The sequence below is a fragment of the Lissotriton helveticus genome, chromosome 1_1, assembly GCF_964261635.1.
Source record: "Lissotriton helveticus chromosome 1_1, aLisHel1.1, whole genome shotgun sequence".
NCBI classification, from domain to species: domain Eukaryota; kingdom Metazoa; phylum Chordata; class Amphibia; order Caudata; family Salamandridae; genus Lissotriton; species Lissotriton helveticus.
Window position 1 is genome coordinate 1,511,278,492 of NC_136057.1, and position 21,425 is coordinate 1,511,299,916.

The 21,425-nt window shown below is 48.1% G+C and overlaps 1 protein-coding gene across 1 annotated transcript in view; it reads left to right on the top strand.

The window, feature by feature from the left end:
• The window catches only part of KIFAP3 (kinesin associated protein 3), a 1,290,910-nt gene that overhangs the window by 632,911 nt on the left and 636,574 nt on the right, over positions 1 to 21,425 (top strand). Inside the window, exon 10 of the mRNA XM_078686865.1 lies at positions 19,491 to 19,653. Coding sequence (XP_078542991.1) covers positions 19,491 to 19,653 — 163 coding nt within the window. The remainder of the gene's footprint in view (positions 1 to 19,490; positions 19,654 to 21,425) is intronic.

Sequence of the window (21,425 nt, forward strand, 5' to 3'; positions counted from 1 at the left end):
CGCTTTCATTTTATATGGATCGCACACGCCAGTTCCGGGTGGATGACCAACTGTTTGTTGGCTACGTGGGTGAGAAGAAGGGAAGGGCGGTACAGAAACGAACCATCTCTCGGTGGGTCGTCCTGTGCATCAAAGCATGCTACTCTTTGGCTCGGAAGGAGCCTCCTGTTGGGCTGAGGGCCCATTCCACTCGGGCCACGGCGGCTACTACTGCCCTGGGCCGGGGAGTCCCTTTGCAGGACATTTGCCAGGCGGCTACGTGGGCCTCGCTGCACACCTTTGCGAGGCATTACTGCCTGGACAGTCAAGTCCGGAGGGACGGCTTCTTTGGCCGTTCGGTCCTCCAGGATTTTCTGGTGTAGGATTGTATTGGTTCGCAGACCCACCACCGGGGTTGGTATTGCTGGGGTATCTATTCTAAGGTAAGGAATCTAATACTAACCTGTTTCTTTCAGATGAACAAGTTACTTACCTTCGGTAACGATATATCTGTAAGAAACAGTAGTTAGTATTAGATTCCTTACCGCCCCGCCCATCCTCCCCGTTCTGCGAACTGATACCTAGGGTTAAGGACATCCCTTTCAGGGCCCTAGTTTCACATGGCACCAGTGTTGGTTCTCACATGGCTCTGCGTGTTCTGGCGCGGAAAAGCTGTGTGCAAAGAACTGACGTCAGCGCGCGGAGGCGGCGTCTATATACTCCAGCGACGTCATCACGGCGCACGACGCCGACGACGCGCAGGGGTACTGCTACGCAAAAGTTTCCGGATCCAGACTGACGCCTGGGGATATTCTAAGGTAAGGAATCTAATACTAACTACTGTTTCTTACAGATATATCGTTACCGAAGGTAAGTAACTTGTTCGACAGTGTGGGAACTGATTTTCTCTACGCCTGCCACCCGCTCTTGCAGCTCAGTGACCTCCGCAGTTAAATGATGGCCCTTAGTGGTGACCTCAGATAGTGTTTTTTTATTTTCGATAGAGTCCACCCTTGCCTGTTGGTAGTAGGCTTGTGCTTCCGCTCTATGAGCAATGAGAGCATGCATGATACTAGAGAGTGAGGGCTAATCTCCCCCTTCATTCTCCCGCTCAAGTGATTCTGCTCGTCATTAGATCTTGTTCGCACTTCATTAGAGCCCTGAGAGGCAAGAGGGAAAGGGAGAGGATCCAAACACTGTGGATGAGTAATTAAGTCCAAGAGGTGTTGACTCCTTTGAATGAGGGGGCACCCCGTCAGCAGCGTTTTGACCCTGACAGCGCACAGTGCCTGTTTCTGAAGCTTTTGGGCGTTCCACATTATTTGGGCTGGTATCAATGACAGAAAAATTGCTAGTAATTTGTTGTACTGTAGAAGCAGCACAGGCCGTAGTAGCCCACAGGTCAACGCCTCCCTTCAGAGCGGTAGGGGCGATACTGTCCCCCTGTGACCCTGCAATAGAGAGTCTGGAGACAATAGATCATACTTCCCCCTTTGATGAGACCCATTTTTGAAGAGGGCTGACATAAGTGCTTGCAACACCCTTCAATCGACCGAGTGTATCATTAATCTGCGCCGTGTTACCAATCCCTCCAGGGCCTCTACCACCTTTCCCAGTCCAAATGATTTTAGGACCTTTTTCTTTTCCTTTCGGGGTTCTCCCCACCTTGGGGGTATTGCCCCCGGAGCTGCAAGTAGCAGTGCCCACATTTAGTGAGGAAGGGTCCTTAGGCGAATCTGCGCCCAGAACCCTCCCTATTTCCGCAATTTTGTTTGCCTGTTCCTTACTCTCTCCAACTCCATTACCTAAACATTACTTGGGACAATTGTCGCTCCTGCCCGAGCTACTCCCCTGTACTAATACATTCAGCTGACACAGGGGGCTTTCGTTATTTCGGCCCTCCATTTGAGGAAGGAGGCTTGTCAACCCAGAAGAGAGAATTCCAGTCTCACTAACACCAGCCACAAGTGGGAAGGATTCAGCCGGGCCCTAATCCACCAAGCATATGCCCCCAGGAGAGAGAGGAGAAGCAGGAGGAGAAGCAGTAGAAACATCCCGCTGCCATCAGAATACTCCGTGCTCCCCCACCCCTCATTAACCGCAGCATTCAGAACTTCTGCCATCTGGGCGAGGGGGACAGCAGATTCAGATCCGCAGGACCAGAGAAGCGCCGTGGCCTTCCCTGAGCGCAATAGTTTAAGAATAGGTTTCCCCACCTGCGGGTCTGTATGACAATTCAAGACACCATTGCCTACTAGCGCTTTCCCAGGCATTATAACATTGTCTACAGGGGAATCATATTGAGTACCCATCTGTCCATCTGTACCTTCCGTTGCTGTAGGTAGCGCGTTATCTACCTGCATTTCAATACGCCCTCGTCGAGTTGAGCGAGGCGGAGCCATCGCCCTTCGCTTGTCCTTCAGTGTTTCCTCAAACTGAGATACGAATCTCAGCGTCCATGTCGTGTTGTCCAGCAGCGTGTCCCCTACTCCGCTAGTAGGGCTGTAACACCCCCTTGAGGCAGCAGATTCCAGCACAGAGAACCGCACCAACGTTTGCAGCTCCCCCTCAATGAAACCAACCTCGCAATGTGAGCAGAGCGCATCAAGGAGCTGGCGTGAGTAAGCCGGCACATCCGTTGAAGAGCAGGCACCAAATCCGGAGGAAAAACCAAGAGACTACCAATGGAAAGCCGAGAACACTGCTAATCCGCGGCCATAGCTGCACCCCACACGCTGACAACAGCTGAGGCGGGGACGAGAGAAAACACGAAACGGCTGGACATCTACAGGAGCAGGAGCCGTTGCAGTCCACACAGCCCGCAGCCGAAAGTCATCCGATACCGAAACACCGCTTCAAATTTTCTCTGGTAAAAATTTCGCCATCGGAACGCTTTATTTCCAGCCGCACCGGGTGCTGAGTGTCCGGTGGCCTCGTGGCGGGCAGCTAGAAGCTCCGGAGGAGAGGAGCGGCCGAGCGTCTTTCAGTGGCGGCGTCCATCTGCCATCTTCCTTCCACAGGTGTTTCATCCAGCAGCAGGAGGTCAGACTCGTGTCTGTGGCTGGCAGCATCCATTTTGTGATGCCAGGGCTCTGTTAGCTGGTACCGGGTATACCGGTGCTGTCATGTCTCCCTCTAGAAGGTGGGATCATGCTCCCACACCAGGGCTAGGATTCCAAAGTGTTTCACACCAAACACAACATGTTTGTATTCAGCCATCATGTGCAGTGATATATAGAGATATAGTGAACCTATATCTCAGTAAGGTGTGGATGCACCACCTTACCCAGGCTGCAGTAGCTGACCTGTGGTGTCATTTTTGAAGGCTTCCCATGGGTGGCACAATACATGCTTCAGCCCCTGGTTGGCCTCTGGGGTACCTATGCCCTAGGTACATAGTATACCATATACTAGGGGCTTATAAGGGTACCCCAGAATCCTATCTAGAGTGTACCTAAAGTACTAGTAATACATTTAGAGAGGAAGCAGCTAGGCTGGGGTCCTGGGTAGCAGGGCCCCATCCAGACTAAAGTCGGAAAACAGTGAAACATCAGCAAAAATTGGGGGTAACTATAAGAGGCAGATCCTACTCTTCTACATAGCCCCCCCCCCACGGAGGGACATTAAACTAACCTTGACCAGTTGAGTCTTCATGTTCTAAGTGGAAATATCTGGAGAGTCCATCTGCATTGGCATGGTTACTCCCAGGTCTATGTTCCACTGTATAGTCCATTCCCTGTAGGGAAATGGACCACCTCAAAAGTTTGGGGTCTTCACCCTCCATCCGTTTTAGCCACAAGAGGGGCTTATGGTCAGTCTGCACATTATGGTCAGTCTGCACAGTGAAGTGAGTGCCAAACAAGTATGGCCTCAACTTCTTCATAGCCCAAACCACATCAATAGCTGACCAACGTTTCTCTCTGGGGTTCAGCCTTCTGCTAATAAAATCTGCTGGCTGATCCTGACCATCATTCAATTGTGAGAACACAGCCCCAACCCCCAACTCAGATGCATCTTTTTGAACAATGAATTATTTGGAGTAGTTAGGACTTTGCAGAATGGGAGCAGTGCACATGGCCTGCTTCAGTTCATAACATGCCTTTTGACAGCTATCTGTACACTGAACTTTCTTTGGCATTATTTTAGAAGTTAAGAGATTCAGGAGAGTCTCGATGGATCCATACCCCTTGACAAATCTTCTGTAGTATCCAGTCAGGCCCAAGAAAGCTCTGACCTGAGTCTGGGTGGTTGGAGCTACCAAGTCCATTATGGTCTGGATTTTCCTCTGCAATGGTTGAACCTGGCCTCTACCTACAAGGTGGCCCAGGTACACAGCCTGGGTCTGCCCTATCTGGCACTTAGTAGCCTTGATAGTTAGGCCTGCTTCCTGCAGGGCCTCCAAAACATTTCTCAAGTGGACCAGGTGATCCTCCCAGGTGGAGCAAAAAACAGCAATATCATCTAGATATGCTGCCCTATAGTCTTCCAGGCCTGTTAGGACTGTATTCACCAACCTTTGAAAAGTGGCAGGTGCATTCTTCAAACCAAAGGGCATCACCACAAATTGGTAATGCCCACTAGGGTTTGAAAATGCGGTCTTGGGCTTTGCATCATCAGCTAGTCTGATCTGCCAGTATCCAGCTGTCAAGTCAAATGTGCTGAGAAATTTGGCTGAGGCCAATGTGTCTGAGCTCATCTGCCCTGGGTATTGGATGAGCATCAGTCCCAGTGACTGCATTGAGACCCCTGTAGTCCACACAAAGCCTCAGCTCTTTCTTACCACCCTGTGTGTGAGGTTTGGGCACTAAGACTACTGGACTAGACCAAGGGCTGTCTGAGGGTTCAATGACTCACAAATCCAACATCTTCTGGACTTCAGTCCTGAAACAATCCCTGCCATGGTCAGATTGCCTGTAAATCCTATTTTTAACAGCTAGACTGTCTTCAGTGTCCACTTCATGAGTGCACCAGGTAGTCAGTGAAAACATATGCCTATAATGATTGAGCACCTTTCTGCAATCAGCTTGCTGCTGGGCAGTGAAGCTGCCTGCCAAGGCTACACCATTCCCTGACACATCATCAGGGTTCTGTGAGAGCAGGTCAGGAAGTGGATCACTCTCTTCCTCCTGTCCCTCATCAGTTGCCATGAGCAAACACATGTCTGCCCTGTCAACATATGGTTTCAGTCTGTTAACATGGACTACACTATGGGGGCTCCTGGCAGTTCCAAGGTCTATCAAGTACGCAACTTCTCCCTTCTGTTCAACAATTGTATGGGGGACACTCCACTTGTCCTGGAGGGCTGCTGGGGCCACAGGCTCCAACACCCACACTTTCTACCCTGGCTGGTAAACAGTCAGCACAGCCTTTTGGTCATGCCAGGCATTTTGCAATTCCTGGCTAGCCTCAAGGTTTTTGGTGGCCTTCTTCATATACTCTGCCTTCCTGGAGCGGAGACCAAGTACATAGTCCCCAATATCCTGTTTGGGAGGTTTGAGAGGTAACTCCCATCCCTCCTTCACTAGACACAGTGGACCCCTAACAGGATGTCCAAACAGAAGTTCAAAAGGGCTGTAACCAACCGCCTTCTGTGGAACCTCCGTGTAGGCAAATAGAAGGCAGGGCAAAAGGATGTCCCATTTGAGCCTAAGCTTTTCTGGGAGACCTTTAATCATGCCCTTTAAGGTTTTGTTGAATCTCTCAACTAAACCATTGCATTGTGGGTGATAGGATGTGGTGAATTTGTAATTCACTCCATACCCCTTCCGCATAGCAGTTAAGTAACTAGACATGAAGTTTGCACCCCTGTCTGATACTACCTCCTTAGGGAAACCCACTCTCGAAAATATTTCCAGGAGGGCGCTTGCCTCCACAGTTGCTGTAGTGGTCCTAAGGGGAATTGCCTCTGGGTACCTGGTGGCATGGTCCACCACCACCAGTATAAACCTATGCCTAGATGCTGTCTGAGGATCCATGGGACCAACTATATCAATCTCCACCCTCTCAAAGTAAACCCCCACCAGAGGTAGTGGTATCAGGGGGGCCCTTGTGGTACCAACTGCCTTACCACCTGCTTAACAGGTGACACAGGAGCGACAACACTCCTTGACAGACATATGTGGCCAATGAAAGTGAGGGACAATCCTGTCCCAAGTCTTGTTTTGGCCGAGGTGACCTGCTAAGGGAATATCATGGGCTAGTGTTGATAGGAAGTCCCTGAACTTCAAAGGTATGACCAACCTCCTGGTGGCTCCAGGCTTGGGGTCTCTACTCTCTGATTATGGGAGTCCATCATCCCAATAGATCCTATGGGTTACACTAGCATTCCCATCAGCCTCAGCAGCAGCCTGCTGTCTCAGGGGTTCAACTCAACCTGATCAGGTTCAAGCTCATCTGGGACAGTTCCTTCCTCAGGACTAAGATCATCTCCCTCAAGAGACTGATCTGTGCTCTGAGTCAGGAGGGAAGGCACTGCCTTAACCCTACTTCTCCTAATCTTGATAGGCACCTAGTCCATTCTTCCAGAATCCAGGGCCTTTTCAGTTTTAGAATGTAGTTCGATAATCTGCTACATGATGCATTATGTCACAGTAAATGAAAAATGTCAATAAAAAGGTTTATAAAAGAAAGAACATTACTTGACTGGACACAGTGCCTATAGCACGTAGAATCGCTGGGACCCAAGGAACCACCCAAGGTAGTGACACAGGGGACCCACGGGGGACATGTGCAGAGTGAGAACACAGCAGCGAGCTCCGTTAGCTTCAATGTGGAAAGTCACGGTTGGAAAGTTAAAGTTAAAGGACACTTAGGAGAGGACTTTGAGCAAACCCCTTTAGACTTAGGGGGTTCTAGAGCCATGACCTAGAGGAGCACCGGAGTACTAGAGTTACCTCACCCAGTGAAGCCAGGTGCATAGGTGTCAAATGGTGTCGGGAATCAACGTCGTTTCCAATGGGGACCTGCTGCAAAGTGCTGCTGCCGTGAAGAAGAAAAGTGTCCGGTGTGATCCAAGCCTGGATCAAAGATGTGAAGAACCTGAAAGCAGAGGGGACAGAGTCTGGGTCACTTGCCAGTGACCAGGGGCACGATAGACGAATGCCCACCGATGTCGGGTACTTCATGTGCTAAGAGGTGAAGCTTGACTCTGCAGCCACGAGGACAAGGAGGCATCTTCGATGACCAGGAGCTGGATTCGAGCTGTCCCATGAAGGATGTCGAGTGCTGCGGCATCGGTGCTCGGATTGAACACAACAAGCCTTGGCAACAGCAACCCACGCAGGAAGAGAAAAGATGCTTCGGTGTGGACCAGCAAGGTCAGAGGGACTCCCCAAGCGACGGAGAGTCAGGTCACATCTGGAGCAACCAGGGAAGCCCAAGGAAAGTTAAAGTTGCCTTCTCAGGGATCCACCGGTCGACGCACCAGGGATTGCGAAGGTACCTCGAGAGAAAACACAAAGGGCCAGCTCACGGAACACTCATGGAGTGTAGGCCGGCAATCTTCGGTGGAATTGCTGCGCGGGGTCTGGGCTACAAGTAACCCAATGCACAGCCTCAAGGATCGTCACGAAGCATATGCACTTGCAAATGTGCACGTGTCCAGGAGTTCCGGTTCCACGGTCCCTCGCGAGGGCTACGGGTCTCAGCTTTGCTGGGAGCTCGGGTGAGCCTCTGGGAAGTCTGGGAACCCACCTCCTGTGTTGCAAATTATTTGGAGTCCGGCGGAAGCTTCGGAGATGCAAACTGGTAAGATGCATCTTTGGTGCCTGCCACGCAGGTGAGTAACTCCTTTTCTCCAAGGGAGATCCTTCAGTCATATAGCGCCTTGTAGATCGTCGAAGTTCCAGCATTCAGTATCAGAGTTTTGTCCAAGTAAATCTAAAGTCCTGTAGTCAGGGGTTCCTACTTTATACCCAAGGAAGGGGTGGGACAAACTCTGGGGACCCACCTATGGTAAGGTTTGGAAAGAGGGGTGGCTACACCCATTTCCTTTGTCCAGTTTCAGGCCAGAGCAGGGGCTGGTAGCCCCTGCAAACGGTTTGAACTGGGCTATGCACAGGGACACCAAATGTGCCCCCAGTGCAGACTTTAAAGCACTCTTAGAGTGCAACTACCCAGCCTCAATACACTTAAGCCTGTCTGGGAGGTGGTTACACCTCCCTGTGACAGGAAACCCATTGTCCATGCCTCCCTTGCCGGAGTTTCGTCCAGCAGCAGGAGGCCAGACTTGTGTCTGTGGCTGGCAGAATCCATTTTGTGATGCCAGGGCTCTGATAGCTGGTACCGGGTATACCGGTGGTGTCATGTCTCTCCCTCTAGAAGGGTGGGATCATACGCCCACACCAGTTACTGGTGTAGGGGTATGATTCCAAAGTGTTTGACACCAAACACATCATGTTTCTGTGCAGCCATCCCAAAGTTAGCATTTGCAGCGAGGTTATAATGCAGAGTATATGGTTTGGCTGTATCACAAACAACCCAGGAATAAAGGTTCCAAAAGTTGCAGAGGGGCTCTGCTCATGCATGGGTACCCTCTCACATGAAACCCAGCACCCTGCCTTCAGGATTAAGGCCTGCCATTGTGGTGACTGATAGGTTTACATGTGCAGTGATATATAAAGATATAGTGAACCTTTATCTCAGTAAGGGGTGCAAGCTCCACCTTACCCAGGCTACAATAGCAGACCTGTGGTGTCATTTTGGAAGGCTTCCCAGGGGTGGCACAATACATGTTTCAGCCCCTGGTAGGCCTCTGAGGTACCTATGCCCTATGTACATAGTATACCATATACTAGGGGCGTATAAGGGTACCCCAGAATCCAAGCTGGAGTGTACCTAAAGTACTGGTAAGCAATTTAGAGAGGATGCAGCTAGGCTAGGGTCCTGGTTAGCAGGGCCCCAGCCAGACTAAAGTCGAAAAACAGTGAAATATCAGCAAAAAGTGGGGGTGACTACAAGAAGCAGATCCTACTCTTCTACACCCATCTTCTTCCAGAGGTCGCCCCCCCCCCCCCAGCATTGCAAATCAGAGACCAGTCCCAATTCCCACCTACCCGTCAAAGGATACTTAAAAGTACCAGCGAACCACCATTCTAGTCTTTCTCTTCCAGGTCGCCACCAGCTGTTCTCCCAGTCTCTGCTCCGCTTGTCGGATTGCGAGTATTCCTTGAGGTACATGTGTAGGGACTTGGGTTCTAGGAAAATCTTTGATTTGTCATTCATGGTGATCCTCAACCTGGCCGGGCTAAGCATTGCGTAATCCACTATCATTGTCAATGCTTTGAAGGAGAGAACTGTGCCCTGGCCTCCTGTACCTTCATGGTGACGTCCGGTAAAATCGAAATCGAGGAGCCCTTTTCTCTCTGGCCTGCCTCAGTGCAGCATCCCTGTTCCTAAAGTTCAGTAGTTTTGCAATGACTGGGCGTGGCTGCGTTCCAGGGGGAGACCTGGGGCCGAGGGAGCGATGGGCGCGCTCAACCACAAACATGGGAGAGAGATTGTTGCAGCCTAATAGCGTAACCAGGAGCTTCTCTATAAATACCTCCATGTTGCCCATGGTAGTGGATTCCGGAAGGCCGGTAAGGTGAATGTTACTTCTCCTTGATATGGCCTACAAATCCTCTGCCTTGTCTTGCAGCACTGTGAGGATTTTCCCTAATTGCTTCTGGGCAGTGCCCGCCTCTGTCTGTGACACGCGTCATTCAGCCATGTCCAGGCGTTTGGCATGTTTGTCAAGCCGCTCTGACATCCGATGCATATGATTGGCTAGGGAGTCAATTTTTCCGTCAATAGTGAACAGACTTTTCTGCATAGCAGTCAGAATTTGTCGGATATCCTCAGCCAACTCCTCAGCAACCGCAATGTACTGCTTGCTCCGTGAGCAAGCAGCTGAACTACCCGCCCAACCTGCTCCCGTATGGACCTCTGATCTCAGATGGGGGTCTCCAGGCCAGGTCTCTCGTGTCAAGAGCAGTCGAGATGATCCGAGCAGGGCTTGCACCACTGCCTCCGCATTTCCCTGAGGGGCCAGGTGACAACAGTAACAATAGGCAATTCCCCTTAGGACCACTACAGCCTAGCGCCCACTTCCCCTCTGAGGGGATAAACAAGTCAGACAGGCAGATCCAAGTTCTCTGCTAGCCACGTCGTCTCGCCGTCACCAGTGCAGGCCGCGCCAATGGGCTGCAGCAGGCCTCGATCGCTCGTAACTCCTCCTTGCTCTCCGGTCCTACCCCGAGAGGCTACAGGGGCACCGGCCAAAGGTGCTCCGCTAGTGCCTTGATATGCGAGGAATAAGCAATTAATTCTTAGCTAGGATGTCAGGATATCTTCCGGATACTCTCGGGCTTGAAGAGCTCGCTCAGGACGCGGCCATCTTGAGCACCGGCAACCTCCCCGCCTGAAATGTGTATATTTATTTGCTTTGAATAGTTACATTTAATTTTAAATAAAAAAACAGGTCATTATGTTATTTTAAAATACTTACTTAAAATTCACTTTTTATTTTTTAACATTGAAATAATTTAAATAGTTTAGAAAGGCTTTTATTAATTTTTAAACGTCATTTCCTATAAGGTTTATTTTAAGTCCCTTTCTCCTCCATTATGTTTTGTGGTAGGGTGTTGCAGTACCCGTTGTTAGCCATGTGTGGTGATGGACTTACTCCAGCTCTGAAATGCTGTACATTTACGATTGTTAGTTTTTTTGGCTGTAGTAACAGTAGATGGTCAGTTTGTGAATAGCATTCGGCTTACTGTTTTGGGAGTGTGTGTCCCTCTCTGAACCCCTCCATAGCTCTCCTTTAACCCTTTTTTACTCCTTCCAAAACCTCTCTCCTTTAGTCGTAAGTCTTCCCCTTTTTGCAGTCACTGCTTCGACCCTACCACATTTACAACTTAAACATAAACCTATGTGTGCTCAGATTCTCACACATAAACGATGTAGGAGGCTACTAAATGTACTACAAAATGCAGTTTTGTGGATAGACCACCATGATTCCTGGCAACGTTTGATAGGTAATTTGCTTTAGCGAATGTCAACATAGGCACACCATCCTATTGTTTGTTTTTAGGGTGCAGGTGATTGCCTGCTGTCTTGCATCAGCCTTGCATCAGCATATCTCTACTTATTGAACAGTTGTATTTATTCTCCTGTTTTGGACTTCCTAATACAATCTATTTTTCGTATTTGAGTTAATCATTTTTATTGAAGATCAATTCAACAAACAAGAACAAATCTTTACAAACCAACTGTTTATAGACAACCTCCAAAAACAGAATATGAGTCATCTCTGGGTTGTAATCTAGAATATAATCTCATTCATGCCCCACCCAGATAACCACGTAGTCAAGGGTAAAAGAAATAAATGGAGAGAAGCATCTAAAATTCCATATCAACTGCTGAAATACTTAACAATAAGTGAAATCAGTCCGTTTTAAGGAACAGATCTCTCTTTTCCACCACCACTTCTAGCCTGCTTCACTTATGATATTTTCATGGTCCTGCGGACTGCCCTGTTTCACCTTCACTATACATTTGGCCTCCTTATCACCCATCAGGCTTTTCATTGACGACCTGTAAGCCTTCCCCACCATGCCGAGGGATTATTCAACAGTACGTTTCAAGTATACTCTGGATCTCTGTAAAAACAAGCATTTACAATGCAATGGTCTTGGCATTATTAAAGGTAGAGCTATTGGCATTGCTCATGACTTTTTTTATTTTTTTAACTCATAAATAAATGGCATTGTCATTTACAATGCCAATAGCTTAATCGGTAAACAAATGGCATTGTCATTTACAATGCCAATAGCTTAATCGCTTGCAAATGCATGACCTATTGCATTTACACCCACACAGAGCCACACACACAAAGCCACCCACACACACATACAGAGCCACACATACAGAGCCACACTCACAGAGCCACCCACACAGAGCCACCCACACAGAGTCATTCAAATAGTCAAGTCAAGTCAGATAATTTATATAGCGCACTACATACCCAGAGGGTCTCAAGGCGCTTGAGGAAGGTTGGGGGGTTATTTCTCGAAAATCCAGGTTTTAAGCTGTTTTCTGAAGGATAGGTGGTTTTGAGTGAGGCGGAGGTGAATGGGGAGGGAGTTCCAGGTTTTAGCCGCTAGGTAGGAGAAGGATCTACGCCCCATGGTGGATTTGTTGATGCGAGGAATAACAGCGAGGGCTTGGTTGGAAGAACGTAGCTGGCGGGAGGGGGAGTAGAAGGATAGTCGCGTGTTGAGGCATTCTGGTCCGAGTTCGTAGAGTGCTTTGTGTGCGTGGGTGAGGAGGCGGAACGTTATCCTCTTATTGATAGGGAGCCAATGGAGGTCTCTTAGGTGACCGGAAATGTGGTCTTTACGCGGTATGTCTAGTATGAGTCTGGCTAATGCGTTTTGGATGCGTTGGAGTTTTTTCTGAATTTTAGCGGTGGTACCGGCGTATAGGGTGTTTCCGTAGTCCAGGCGGCTTGTAATCAGTGCGTGGGTGACCGTCTTTCTGGTTTCGGTGGGGATCCAGCGAAATGTTTTTATGAGCATGCGGAGGATGTTGAAGCAGGATGATGAAACTGCGTTGACTTGTCTGGACATCGAGAGTGAAGAGTCCAGGATGACGCCCAGGTTCCGTGCGTGGTCAGTTGGGATGGGTGCTTTTCCTAGGGCAGTTGGCCACCAGGAGTCGTCCCAGGCGGAAGGGGAAGTACCTAAGATGAGGACTTCTGTTTTGTCTGAGTTCAGTTTAAGACGGCTGAGCTTCATCCATTCGGCTACTTCTTTCATTACTTCATGTAGGTTGGTTTTGGCGGTGTTTGGGTCTTTGGTGAGGGAGAGGATTAGTTGAGTGTCATCAGCGTAGGAGATGATGTTGAGGTTGTGTTGGCGTGCGATGGTCGCGAGGGGGCTCATGTATACGTTGAAGAGGGTGGGGCTGAGTGAAGATCCTTGTGGTACGCCGCAGATGACTTCGGTGGCCTCTGACTTGAACGGTGGGAGGCGGACTCTCTGAGTTCTACCGGCAAGGAACGAGGTGATCCAATCCAGTGCTTTACCTTGGATTCCGATGTTGTTGAGGCGTTGTAGAAGGGTGCTGTGGCAGACTGTGTCGAAGGCTGCGGAGAGGTCAAGGAGGATGAGGGCGACTGTGTCTCCGTTGTCCAGTAGTGTTCGAATGTCGTCTGTTGCTGCGATGAGGGCGGTTTCAGTGCTGTGTTTGGCTCGGAAGCCGGACTGTGAAGAGTAGAGGGAGTTGTTGGTTTCGAGGAAGGCGGCGAGTTGGTTGTTGACTGCTTTCTCGATGACTTTGGCCGGGAAAGGTAGGAGCGAAATGGGGCGGTAGTTTTTGAGTTCGGTGGGATCAGCTGTGGGTTTTTTCAGAAGGGCGCTGAGTTCGGCGTGTTTCCAGCTTTCCGGGAAGGTGGCGGATTTGAAGGAGCAGTTGATGACGTCTCGGAGATAGGGTGCTATGATGGAGTCTGCTTTGTTGAAGATGTGGTGTGGACATGGGTCTGTGGGGGATCCTGAGTGGATGGAGTTCATCAAGCGAATGGTGTCCTCAGTGGAGATTGGGTTCCAGTCATTAAGGATGTTCAAGGGGGGTGAGGGTACGGCGGAATGTTGGGTGGGATGGTGTCCGGGTTGGTTGTCGAAGCTGTTGTGGATGTCTGCGATTTTGTCGTGGGAGAACGAAGCTAGGGAGTCGCAAAGGGTTTGAGAGGGAGTGATGTCGTTGGAGTTGGCAGTGGGGTTGGTAAATTCTTTGACTATGTTGAATAGTTCCTTGCTGTTGTGAGCGTTGTTGTCTAGTCGGTCTTTGAATGCGGTTTTCTTGGCAATCCGGATCAGTTGGTGGTGTTTGCGTGTGGCGTTTTTGAAGGCGTCCCTGGTGATGGTGTTTGGTTTTTTTTTCCAGGCCTTCTCAAGGGAGCGACAAAGTTTCTTGGATTTCTTAAGATCGTCGTTGAACCAGGGGGCGTTTTTGCTGCCTAGTTTGATTTGACGTTTTTTCAAAGGTGTTAGGGTGTCGGCGCTGTTGGTTAACCATTGGGTGAGTTTAATGGCTGCTTGGTTGGGGTTCGATGAGAGGGCAGGGGGGGTTTTAAGAAGTGCTGAGGAGATCTGGTCGATGGTGATTTTGTTCCAGTTTCTTCGCAGAGAAGGTTGAGGATGGTTGTGAGTTGTGGTCTTTTTGTAGACAAAGTGGACGCAGCTGTGGTCCGTCCAATGGAGAACTGAAGTGTGACTGAAGGAGATGTGTTTGCTAGAGGTGAAGATAGGGTCGAGTGTGTGACCTGCGTTGTGGGTGGGGGTGTTTACAAGTTGTTTGAGTCCGAGGTTGGCGAGATTGTCCAGAAGGGTGATGGAGTTGTTGTCGTTGTTCTTTTCTAGGTGGAAATTGAGGTCTCCCAGTAGAATGTAGTCCTCTGAGGGGAGGGCGTGAGGGGTGATGAAGTCAGTGATGTCTTCACTGAATTGTGCACGGGGTCCGGGTGGCCTGTAGAGTAGTGTGCCTCTGAGTGTGGTCTTGGGGTCGGTATGGATCTGGAAGTGAAGGTGTTCGGCACTAGCGAGGTTGACGTCTGAGCTGGTTGAGACACGGATGGTGTTCTTATGGACGATGGCGATGCCTCCTCCTATTTGGTTGGCGCGGTCTTTTCGGATGATCTTGTAGCCGTCCGGGATGGCTATGGTGATGTCCGGGGGTGATGAGGCGTTCATCCAGGTTTCTGTCAGGAATGCGACGTCTGGAGAGATGGTGTCTAGTAGATTCCAAAGGTCGATGGCGTGTCTGTGGACCGAGCGAGTGTTGAGCAGGAAGCATTTTAGGTGGTTGGTGTCGGAATTCTGTTTGGTGGTAGTGGGAGTGGCGTGTGCCTTGGTGCTGTCATACTTGCAGGAGTTGCATGCGAAGGGTCCATGGGTGTGTCCAGGTGCGGCTAGGGCGCAGTTGGGGAGTCGGCCGGGGTTTAGTGCTAGGAGGGTGGAGGCGTCGTATGTAATGCGGGAGGGGTGGGTGATGCGGGGGCCAGGGTGTCTGGCGCTGGGCGCGGTTCTGGCGTGGACGGGCTTACCTTTGGCGCACCTTCGGCGCGGCCGCAGCGCGTGGACGCTGCGCGTTGGGTCATCTGCCTTAAATGGTAGTTAGGGGGGGGCGGAGCGTGGGAGGGGCATCTAGGAGGCGGTATCGGGGAGGGTAGGCGGGGGCAGGGGAGTGCACACCTATTGCAATGGAGGAATGGGAATGGAAAGTGAAACGGGGCAGAGGCCACAGAAGTTCGAGTAAAAAGTAAACAAAGACCGATAATGCAACTGAAACCAGCAATTCTAAAGCAGCACCTTCTATTCAATCAATATGTATCGGAAGTAAATTGTATTAGCTCACAGATGCGCAAATCAGAGGGTGAGACTCGGCGCTAAATATGGGTGAAAGCGCTAGTAATTAGAAGCAAAACGATACCAAACAGCAGTTCGAAACAGCGCTGGAAGGAGGGTCACGCTCGGGGTCTGTTAGCAGGAAGCGTGGAGGAGCGACCGCTATGGACAGGATCCAGACGGTCACCTAATAGAGCCACCTACACAGAGCCACCCTCACACAGACAGAGCCACCCACACATAGAACCACCTACAAAAAAAGCTATCCACACAGAGCCACACACACACAGAGCCCCACACACACAGAGCCACACACACACAGAGTCACACACACACACACACAGAGACACACACACAGAGCCACCATTCCCCAGTACTTGGTGGCTCCCCATCCCCCACGGTAATGCCTCTGACTTCTTGCCAATAGGCCCAAATCTTAGTGTGTTCATTGTGGCAGCTCCAGTTTGTGTATTAAGCTCACAACATCAAATGTCGCCACAGTAGCTGACAGATGTGCGCTTCCATGAAAAGCAGGTTATCAGGAACAGTGAACACCCCAAAACACAGCAACCTGAGTATGCATCTATTTTGTGAGGTCCCACATGCTTAGTGGCTTTAATGTGAAATGACATAATTCATGCTAGATCAGAACTCTATGTCCGGCCAGTGGTGGTCAGAAAAAGATTTCATACAGATACTTGATAATGGAAATCTTGGCAATGAGCTGAAAGAACTTAGGATATTGAGTATGAAAGGGCACTAGAGCCGTTTGGGGTGCAATGCAGGATACAGTCCAACTTGCGAGAATATAAGAAACTTTACTAGCGATGAGTCTGGGTTATTAGTCGGACACTAGCACAAAGATTGCCAATAATTACTAACTGTGTGAAACCACAAGGAAGAGTTACAATAAACTCATATATCCAAACCGGCGGAAGTCGCTAGTAAAGTTTCTTCTATTTACACTATACTCCCCAAGACCCACCTCACCCCTCTGCAATCAGGTCTACATTCAGCAGCATGCTTCATCCATGGGGTGAAAAGAAACAACCTTATCTCACCAATGCTTGTCACTCATTGCTGGCTCCCCATAGAAGCCAGGGTGATGCATAAGACTGCTTGTGTCACCCACAAGGCCTTGCATACTCCTCGCTATCTAGCGAACAAAGTGAAGCTTTTAAGAGGGTCCAGACTGTTGTGAAATGCACAAGCAATGTTGTTAGAACCTTCGACCTTTACAAAGGAACGACTCGTGTCTTCCTCTTTCACGGATAGTGCGACTAGAATATTGAACTCCCTGTCCCCGAAACTATGCTCCACCGCCTCATTGCTGGTCTTCAAAACGGAGCTGAAAGCCCTTCTCCTACAAAGACATTTTGCCCAGTTGTCCTGTTAGCCAACCTCCCCAAAGATAATTTACCCTCCCAAGACTGAGATGAACTGCACTACTCCTGTCTCACCTAATCTAACATTGCTGCTGCTACCTACAATACGTACCTCCTCTTACAATCTGTTAATCCATGCCTTTGTAATGATCGAAACGAGCATATATCCATATGTCGCGACTTGATGCTTTGTGCCTCTTGTAATGACCGTAACTAGCAGCAGTTTGTAACTTTTTATCTCTTGTAATGAAACCTGTTTATTATAAAGCACTCTTAACACCTTTGGGTAATGTCCACGGTTATATATAAATAAAGAAATAAATAAATCCACTGGACCTTGTAATTACTATTATGTCCAGAATGGAAGGGCCCAGGCATCACCAGAAGAATAAGAAAGTCACAGAAAAATGATGATTAAATTGGTTAGGGTACCCTAACTTTGGCAGAGGCCCGAAGGGGAAGAGTTCGGCAGTGTGAGAGGTATGCTTCAGTGTAAACATGTATACATTATGTGAAAAGCAAAACTGCAATTGTGTCAGTATGCAGTGCACAGGCCACAACGTGATTGGTGTGCGCCTATCAGCAAGCACAACAAACAGACTCTTCCATCACGCACGCTGCATTACACCACACATTCACACTACCAACCACGCACGACAAACACTGCCCGGCCATACTCAAACTGTTGTACAATTACAAACCAATGCAAGTGAGTAACCAGCCAGATCCCGGAAGACCACTCAAATCTAACGCGGCGAGAGTTAAACTTCAACTACTGAGGAAAATGGGAAGGCGAGCGAGTTATCCATGCAAGACCACACTTCCCAGAATGCACAAATCATGATTCACACCCGCACAAGCTGCTCACACGGGACATGCTCATCTTGGGAGCTTTGTGAAAACTGCACTGAGTCACGCACGGTGTAGTTCCCGTATTCAATGCCTGTAGAGCATTTTTGTTTGAGGCGCTTGAAAAATACAGAAGTGTACGTACATACAGCAGGTACCTGGAAAGGCGCGTCCTTTTCCCGTGGTGGGAATGGGTGCTACACAATGGCCCCCCCCGTGACGGTCTCTTCGCTCAGCTCGGGGAGGAGAGAGCCTCTCTCACACGCCGGTCGCCGCCAGTGTTTCTGTGATCGGAGTTTGAAGTCGAGCCTCGTTGCCTGGTTACCCGTCCCAGGCTTTGAAATGCTGCCTTTTTGTCGGACACTCACGAAGTTCAAGCCGGGCCATTTTGTATTCGTTTGTTTGTGATTTCTGCAGGTAAACCCACCGGCGAGGAGCTCTGAGTGTCGGCGGTGCATATCTTCAGATAATTCAATTATTTTTCTGCTTAAGTACAACTCCACCAGAGGGGCACAGTGAACGTGACGAATATGAAAAAACCTGCACACAGACATTTAACAAGAAACACGGGAAGTAGCTTTAAACAGTCTAGCGTCAAAAATAGAAAACAAGCGCTCACCGTGTTCTGTAAACAGAAATGGCTTCCGAAAAGCCCCGACATTTTCAGATTCGGGGGCGTGGTTTTCTTTCTCTCCTCTTCCCATTGGCTGGTAGGTAAAATTCCAGCCAATGGGAAGAGGAGAGAAAGTAAATAGAAAGAAGCTTAAAAAAACGCCCCCGAATCCGAAAAAGACCGGGCTTGAACCGAATGACACCCCTCTCCTCCAGTGGCTGGCCTATGTTTAGGAAGCCAGCCAATGGAGAAGAGGGGCGGGTTCCAAACCCCCTCTAAGAAACATTAAATCTTCGGAGCTCCGCCCACCGCTTACGCAGTGCGACGGAGTCCTCGACCTAAAAAGGGGTCCACTCTTCTTCTCAAACTGGTATGAAAAGCCTAGTGTGCTGATGTTTGTTTCCTGCCAAGGCTCCTCCCTGTTATTTATGTTGGGACTCTAGGTGGACCATGGCTGAAATAGCACAGGTTGCAAATCCTGCAGGGACCTCTCAGACTCCTCAAGACCAGCAACAGACCTCTCTACCTCTTGGGGTGATGTATTTATTGGCGTACACGGTTACCTCTATCAGGGCAATGTTGTATATTACTCTGTTGCCCTGATGGAGTTCCTGCCTGCCAAATTTTGAAATGAATGCCAAGCTGGCAGTCATTTATAAAGTATTAGCAGGTACCACCGTCACAGCTGTTCCTGTCAATGCTTTTGTAAGTTTGACGCTTATAATTTTTTTTCAAAAAGAAAATCCTGAAGCAGGATCGCTTGATTCAATCCATTAATCTGTCAAGGATTAGCAGAAATGCTGCAACAAATACTGAGAAAGTTTTGCTATCTGAAAATGTGCAGGGTGCATGTAAGTAGCCTTAGTATCCACCCTGGCAGTTAATGTGGTTAATGGGAATATCCTGGGTTTCAAAATTAAGTACATTAATGTTACATTCACGTTTGCTTGGTACTCTTCCAGTAAAATGGAACGTGTCTATCACTGGCTTTGCAGATTTGTTGTTTGCATGCATAGGACGCAGTTAGCAGTTAATAATATTTTGTGTAACTATGTGGTGAAGCCAAAATCAGATTATCGAAAAATAGAAGATCAAGAGCTACACATTCCTTCAATATTATGTTATATGAACATTCATTGCCATTGAGCTACCATTGTACAATGTCAAAAAGCGTAATTATGGATACTGCATTAACATATCACTTCTTGTATTATCAGTAAATGTATCACATCTTTGTCCTGTCAGTGTAGAACATTTATGAGTGCTTTTATTTTGCAGGCTGAAATGGATATAATTGACAAATTGTCTAAAATGGTACCATGCGAACACGAGGACCTGTTAAATATCACTCTTCGGCTTTTGCTAAACCTTTCCTTTGATACGGGTCTGCGAAACAAGATGGTGCAATCTGGACTTCTCCCAAAGCTTACAATACTTTTAGGTACGTTTCTTATTCTACTAAAAACAATGAGAAGTAATGGAGAATGATTATATGTGCTTTAGGGTAACACCTGCATCATGAAGCATAAATGTCAATTCTATGTGATTTCATATGACCAGTAATTGCATTGCATACGATCGATGTGAACTATTTGTGTTTGTTTTTGTACTTTGATGAATGCATCATCTTACTTTTCTGTATCTAGTTATCCAGATACACAGTGTTATTGTCCCAGTAGCCCTAGAAAGCCCTAGAAAGAAGTCTTATATAGCAGTGGGGTGAATGCGCGCTGTATATACAAGCAATTATCTCAAATTGTTTGAAGGGTTATGGACACAGAATGAGGTTGGACATCATCTTCAAAAAGTGTTGTGTGAATGTTTATTGTTTTATTATCTAAAACGATGTATTTCATTACATTATGCTAAGTTATTGACATTCATGTATCACACATTCTACAATTGGCATGGCCTTTTAGCGCTTTAGGTAGTCTGATGACTTTTCACAGGATGACATCACTCTGACCCAAGTCATCTTGTGATGCATTACCTTTATTATGTGTGTTTATGATGACTCTAGTCGGCATTCCAAGATAGTGGCTATGAATGCACACTATAGTACAAATGGAGGGCATACCCTTATCTAGTCACAAGGACTTGGTCAACAGCAGAGCTCCAAGATTGGTTAAGATGATTTCAGTGATGGTTTACGCACTGTATAATACTGGATTGCCATTTCCTTACATAAATAAAGCAAGTAAAACCCAATAATCAATATTCGTACACTGACCATGAAGAAGTTAAGAGCTGCCATTTTTTGGGGAAACATGAAAGAAAATTCGATGGTAGAATCTTTGACTTTTACTATTTTTTTTTTATTTCAAAAACTCTTTTTATTGATGTGTTTTCCACAGTTATACAACTTACACATCACATCATATACTTAGCAACTGTCACAGGTATGGCTACACTAACTACAGGAGAGCGCCCTTGTGGAACTTGGGACAGCAATAAAACAGGGTGTAACACCTGGGGTGTCTAGCCCTTGCTGAGGCATGTATATTAGTGCTTGATGCCATTGTTTGTTGTGTCTTCAGTTTTGGGCTTTGGGCCAATGGGTGTGTGTTCCTCTAAAGCAGAAACTTTTGGGGGGAGGTAAAGTTATGCACCAGTGCGAACTGTGGTAACTTGACTTCAAGTAGAAGATGGCAGTGACTTTGAGATGGAGTTGGAGCTTCGGGGAAGTTGGTGGGGCTTGGCCATGTTGCTGAGCCAGGCTGGCTCTCTGCTGGTGTCGGGTATGGTGGTAAAATTAGGGTGGAGGGGTCGGGGCTGTAGCATCAGCCGAGTGGAGGGCTCAAATTAGCGTGGCAAATGGAAGGCTGCTAGGGGAGATCATAGGTAGGTGTTACGGGGTGGGGGACTTTTGCTCATAAGTGAGGATAGAAATGTATTGTTCTAAAATAGTTTTGGAAAAAAAACAAATATTGATACGAGTTTACATATTTCCACTTCATAGGACACCGTACTGGTATGAGATTTGAATGTTGTTTTAACCCTTCTGGCATAATTCTTTTCGGCCAATGGACCAGTATTAATCTGGTGAATTAAAGAACAGTCTCCTACATGGCATTATGCTAGCTTTTGAAATTAGTTGCAGAGAGCCTTAGAGAGTCCTATGAGGTCTGTCAATGGGATTATATATTTTTTTAGGCCTCATCGTATTTTCTGCTTAAAGCTTTTTTTGATTTTCATATAAAACCAGAAATTCCT